This window comes from Podarcis filfolensis, assembly GCF_964270895.1.
Source record: "Podarcis filfolensis genome assembly, chromosome: 2".
In the NCBI taxonomy this organism is placed as follows: Eukaryota; Metazoa; Chordata; class Lepidosauria; order Squamata; family Lacertidae; genus Podarcis; species Podarcis filfolensis.
The window spans coordinates 3,615,016-3,621,257 of record NC_139605.1 but is presented as its reverse complement, the minus strand read 5'-3'; the positions used below and the strand labels follow the sequence as shown (position 1 = coordinate 3,621,257).

General features: G+C 48.5%; 1 protein-coding gene across 1 annotated transcript in view; it reads left to right on the top strand.

Annotated features, from left to right (window-relative positions):
• The window catches only part of LOC310756460 (uncharacterized protein), a 133,414-nt gene that overhangs the window by 42,412 nt on the left and 84,760 nt on the right, over positions 1 to 6,242 (top strand). The window contains exon 2 of the mRNA XM_083600588.1: positions 5,351 to 5,524. Coding sequence (XP_083456714.1) covers positions 5,392 to 5,524 — 133 coding nt within the window. The 5' untranslated portion in view covers positions 5,351 to 5,391. The remainder of the gene's footprint in view (positions 1 to 5,350; positions 5,525 to 6,242) is intronic.

Sequence of the window (6,242 nt, the reverse complement as noted above, 5' to 3'; positions counted from 1 at the left end):
TCCTGTCTTCCACTGCCTCCCGCAGTTTGGTCAAACTCATGCTGGTAGCTTCGAGAACACTGTCCAACCATCTCGTCCTCTGTCTTTTTTCTTTTTTAAAAAATAATATTTATTACTTTTCCAACAATTTAAACAAAACAAAATAAACAATACAGTACAATACAAAAACACTACATAATATAACATAAAAACACTACATAACACTAACACACACTAACAAAATAAAAACAATTTAAAACACACCAAACAATTTCAATATCTTATCTTTCATTCACTTATTTCAGCGACCTCCTCACACCTCCCTTTTTGTATTCCACTTCTATTAATTGTTTCAGCAATTCCTTTCCATCTTCCTCTGCTTTCTATCCTATAATTATCTTAACATTTCTAACCTTATTTTTTCCTTTAATACTCTAATAATCTAATTATACTTCGTTCCTTATCACATTTCTACTAAAGCCATATAACTTCATTTCCACATTTTTCTAACATTCATTAATTTACAGTATTTCTGTAAATAGTCTTTAAACTTTTCCCAGTCTTCTTCCACCGACTCTTCTCCCTGGTCTTGGATTCTGCCAGTCATTTCCGCCAGTTCCATATAGTCCATCAACTTCATCTGCCGTTCTTCCCGGGTGGGTAAATCTTGTGTCTTCCAATACTTCGCGATGAGAATTCTTGCTGCTGTTGTTGCATACCATCTCGTCCTCTGTCGTCCCCTTCTCTTTGTGCCCTCCATCTCGCCCAACATCAGGGTCTTTTCCAGGGAGTCTTTTCTTCTAGCTTTCATCCAGCACATGTTTGCAATTTGGTCTCTGGTTCCTCTGCTCCTTCAAAATCCAGCTTACACTTCTGGGAGTTATCGGTCCACATACTGCTTAAGCCTGCCTTGTAGAATTTTAAGCATAACCTTGCTAGCGTGTGAAATGAGTGCAATTGTGCGGTAGTTGGAGCATTCTTTGGCACTGCCCTTCTTTGGGATTGGGATGTAGACTGATCCTCTCCAATCCTCTGGCCACTGCTGAATTTCCCAAATCTGCTGGCATATTGAGTGTAGCACCTTAACAGCATCATCTTTTAAAATTTTAAACAGTTCAGCTGGAATATCATCACATCCACTGGCCTTGTTATTAGCAGTGCTTTCTAAGGCCCATTTGACTTCACTCTCCAGGATGTCTGGCTCAAGGTCAGCAACCACACTACCGGGGGTGTACGAGCCATCCATATCTTTCTGGTATAATTCCTCTGTGTATTCTTGCCACCTCTTCTTGATGTCTTCTGCTAGGTCCTTACCATTTTTGTCCTTTATTATGGTAAGGTCTCTTGTCCTTACTCAGTCTTAATTCTAACTCAATACTTAGAGGGGCATGGTCTGAAATTAATATTGGGCGTGTTGTAATTCCTTTGACTACCCAATTGCTTGCCTTTCCCAAAATAAAGAAGTCTATACAGGATGCTGTTTATGCCTGCTGGATATATGGGTAGCTTTGGGTTTTAAACCTAGGATGCCAGGTGCTTCTTGCAGTCCCCAGTTACTGAATGAATTGTTTTAATTTTTGTGATATCCATATTCAAATCGCCTGCTATAATAATTTTGCCCTCTGAGAACTGGTAAATTTTTAAAAGTACTTTATTTCGGAATTTATTCTGTCCTTTATTTGGAGCATAAATGTTCACTATTTTCCAGTTTACCTTTAAGCACCATAAATCTACCTTCCTTGTCTAACTCCATTTCTGTCATCTTAATATCTATTCTCCTATTTGCCAGGACTGATACCCTCTTGCTTTTGCTTTACTTCTTGCTTCTGCTAATACCTCCCAAGCTGAATTATTAAATAATGTCTTTTTGTCTTTTTTTGGTTTATGGGTTTCTTGAAGACACATTATATCGGCTCCTTGCTCTCTAGCTAGCCTAGATAACCTATATTGTTTAAGGTCGGATGTAAGACCATTGACATTCTTCCGCCCGGATCTCTGCAACTACTGAGAAGAGTTGAGTGCTGACTATTCCTAGCTCCCTGGAGCAGTCCTTGTTTCTGCTAATAATGAGTTAGCTTCATCACATGCTCTCTGTGATTTTGGCCGGCTGGCTCTGACATTTCCTAGGATTCCATGAATCCAACCTCCCTGGAGGAAGGGGGTGCAGTGGGAATAGGACACCCCCCGCTTTACTTCAAGCAGATTCCTGAGCAGGAGGAAGACGCCAAGGCAGCTCTGGAGCCCCTCCAGGAAATTCTCTGCCAGCGCCCCCAACCGTCCCCTGGCAATGCTTGGCTGGGCTTCCCTCCCACACCCTCTTCCTCCCAGTCTAATGGATGAGATGATGCCACACACCCCTCACCATTTTAATGTCAATCAACTTTTTGGGAGGTGGGGGACAACGGGACCTTGGCCCCTAGGAGTTTTAGTCCAGAAGAGGTTTAGTCCTCCTGGCCACGTGACCCGGAAAAGCTGTCTGTGGACAAACGCCAGCCCCCTCGGCCTGACAGCGGAGACAAGCGCCCCAACTCCACAGTCGCCTTTGACTGGGGTCCTTTACCTTTTGAATATCCCAGTGTTATTGTGCGTGGGGGGAGGGTAATCTCCTGCACGGGAGGGGCTTCATCCTGCCACGCAAGCCCTGCAGGTGTTGGGTTCCCACTTTGCAGCTTTTTGGGGGCCCCTCCCTTCCCCATCACTGCATCTTCATCTTTTTGTCCTCTCTGCTCATTCACCTCCCTTGCTCGCTCCTCCGGGAGTCTATTTCTGCGAGTCAAGCGGGGGTGCCATGCCCTCTATGATGGGGGGGGCAGTTCTTCCCTGTTCAGTTCTTCCTGTACTGGATCCTCAGGGATCCTGCACCTCAGCCCACAAGGCCCCTTTTCTGCAAGGTGGTTCTTTGGCCACTTCTTCTCTGCCTCTGGTTTGCAGAAAGCTGCGAAATCTGCACATGCCCAGAGTATGAAGGATTTTCAAAACTGTGGTTATGTTTGTTGTGGGGGAAGAAAGGGGGGGAGCTGTCTGCGGACAAAGGTCCAGGGGTCCTTCACCTTCGCCTTCCCTTTGGTGGGCATCGCACGTCAGTTTCCGCAAAGGGGCCCCCGGGGGTGCAGGGCAGGGGAGCATCTCTTGGCCCCCCAGGGAAAGAGAAACGTACGTTTGTGTGTGTGTGTGTGTGTGTGTGTGTGTGTGGAGGGGGGGAGACTTCCAGGATGTACCCTGCCGGTGGGTCCCAGGGAAGGCCCTTTAACATTCACTTATTGAGTCATTTCAAAGTAGGGATCCAGATGCACACGGCATAATGCAGAAACCCCCACCTCCCTTGTCTGCATAAGATGGGGGGGCGGCCTTGATGCAGAGTCCTTGGCCCAGATGGAGGAGGGAGGGCAGCCCTAGAGCGCAGAAGCAGGCAGGGAGAGGGAGGGAGGGGCGGTCTGGGTGCCCTCGGCTTGCCAAGGGTTAAAAGGAGCAGAGCGGGATTCCTAGAGAGGACAGGAAGGGGAGGGCGGGGGAGGGCAAGGTCCTCCCGGGCAGAAGCCCCTCCCTGCCCAGTCCCTCCCTGCGAGCAACGAGGAGGCTGCTTTGTTCTCTCTGCTTTGCAAAAACTTCCTCGGTGCCCCTCCTGGAATCTGGTGAGTCTCTTCTCTCTTCCCCCTTGGGGGGCAGCGGGGAGAAGGGGGTCCCAGGGCTGCAAGGGGGGAGGCAACCCCCCCGTTCAGCTCATGCATGGGGGGTGAGACCCCCAAGTCAGGGAGCAGAGGGTCCTGCCCCCAGTTCCTCTCTGCCAAGCCAGGGAGGGGCTGAGTGTCCAGCAGGTCTGCGACTCTGTTCTTCCTTTGGATCAAGATGCTGCCTTCCCTTTGGGGGAGGAGTCTTTGGGGCAACAAAAAGAGGGCATGCAAATAAGCCCCCTTCAGATTGAGGGGAAAGTCGCATTTCACAACACAGAGAAGCATCCAAGGACTCCGAGGAAGGAGAAGCCCTGTGGAGTGGGGAGATACAGCCCCCCCCAAGTGTGGAGACTGGAGGGGAGACCCTCTCCCACCATCTACCCAAATACAATTCCCAGAGATCCCTGGCAAGAAGGGGGGGTTGATGACCACTCTGGGAATTGCAGTCTTTGTCTCCTTGCAACTCTCAGGGCCCTGAACCAATTCTGGCCCCCAGGATTCTTGGGAGGAGTCCCTAGGGCCGGGTGAGATCTGGTTTCCAACCTTGTTAAACATCTGCCCCCTCCCAGCAGAGCAAGTGCTGGCATGTGCCACTCTTGGGAGCAGGAGCTGCATCCAGCCTTGCTCAGCTCAATATTTTTAGGAAGACCATGCCCCTCCTGCCCTGGCAAGGCACTGGGGTGAAGCTGATCAGCATCCTGTGTGAATGATAATAATAACAATAGTATTTACCTGCTACCGAGTTCACTGGGTTTTCCCAGACACTCTGGGCGGCTTCCAGCACATACAATATACAGGGCTGCTTTCAGGTGTCTTCTAAAGGTTACATAGTTACTCATCTCCTTGACATCTGATGGGAGCGTGTTCCACAGGGAGGGCGCCACTACCAAGAAGGCCCTCAGCCTGCTTCCCTGTAACTTCTCTTCTTGCACTGAGGGAACCGCCAGAAGGCCGTTGGTGCTGGACCTCAGGGTCCAGACTGAATGATGGGGGTGGAGATGCTCCTTCGGGTATCCTGGGCCGAGGCCATTTAGGGCTTTAAAGGTCAGCATCAACACTTTAAATTCTGCTTGGAAACATACTGGAAACCAATGTAGATCCTTTAGGAGTGGTCTTACATGGTTCCAGCAGCCACTCCCAGTCACCAGTCTAGTCTCCGCATTCTGCAGAACACTAAGTGAATGACACAGAAGTTGCTGCAGACTAAAGTTAGAAAAGCTTTAATTGCTATAAATGGTATAAGGAAACATGATAAGGAATTAAGGGGAAAGATGGTGTTGACCTGGAGTGGTTACAGAATTTCTGGTCTCTCCTGAGTGCCACGGGCCCTGCTCCAAAGAGAGCTTCTCTAAAGAAAGCACAACCAAAAATCACTCCATTTTGCGTGAATAAGGAAAATGAGGAGGTGGCTAAGAAACAGCAGGAGCCAGATCCTATGGTTTTTGCACCAAGTTCTATCCATAAGCCCCACTGAGTTCAATGGGGTCTACTCTCAGGTCACTAGTGTGCATACCATGCCAGCCTTACGAAGTGGAGTGAGGTGCCAACAGATTAAATGGGAATCACTGGAGATGTTTGAATGGGGTTTTTGTTGGGAAGGGGCTGCCCCATTTGTGCTTCTCCAGGAGCAGGGGAATATCTAGGGCAGGAGAATCCCTGCAGGGCCTCTGAGGCTCCCTTTGTTTCTTCCTCTCTCCCAGGACCCTGCAGCTTGTGGTGGCTTCTCGACTCCTCAGGAAGGATGAAAGAGACTGAATCTGTAAACCTAGCGAGGATGGAAGGGGGAAGATGGACAGTTGACCTGGTCAGGTTGTCTCCTGCATCCCTCCTCACAGCCTCTGAGCGTTCCCTCCCAGGGACCTCTGAGAGATCTGGTGAGTCCCAGGGGAGGGGAGATGGGGACATGGCTGGATGGAGCTGTATTGGGGCTTGTGTATCATTCGTGCACACTCTCCCACCTCTCCAGCCTGCCTTCCAACTCCGTCAAGACCCGGCTGAGGGGGGGGGCTGCGCCAAATCTTTTTCAGAACATAAAGAAAGAGAAACAGTAGTTTGCTGCCACCACTTCCTTATCTTAGAACAGCCCTGAAAAGTAAGCTAAGGAAGGAGATTACTCTCCAGTTTTACTGGGCTGCCTCACTTTACCATGGCACAGACAGAAATCCATCAGGCTCTGGTAGGTGACTAAGTGGTCAGGTACTGGTTTAGCTTCCCCGGAAGAAAGGCAGAAAAGACAGAAACAGGGACAAGTCCTTTTTCCAGAATTTTTTAAAAAACAAGATTATTCAAACATAAAAGTTGGCACATCTCTTACAAATCCCAAACAGCAAATAAAAACATTTTTCAATATCACTAACTACAGAACATACTCACAACGAGAATGAAAGTGTGAAACAGAACTGTTCTCCGCATCCCTGGCATCAGGGCAAGTCCTCTTTGCAAGACAATGGTCTCACATGGCAAGGTATGTTAGGGAATTGCAAGTTGGCTTCCTTAGGTTTTATCCCCTTTGAACCCACGTGGATTCAAAACTCAAAAGCCAATCAGTTCTTTAGATTAATTAGCAACTCGCCAATGGTTAGATAGAAGAAC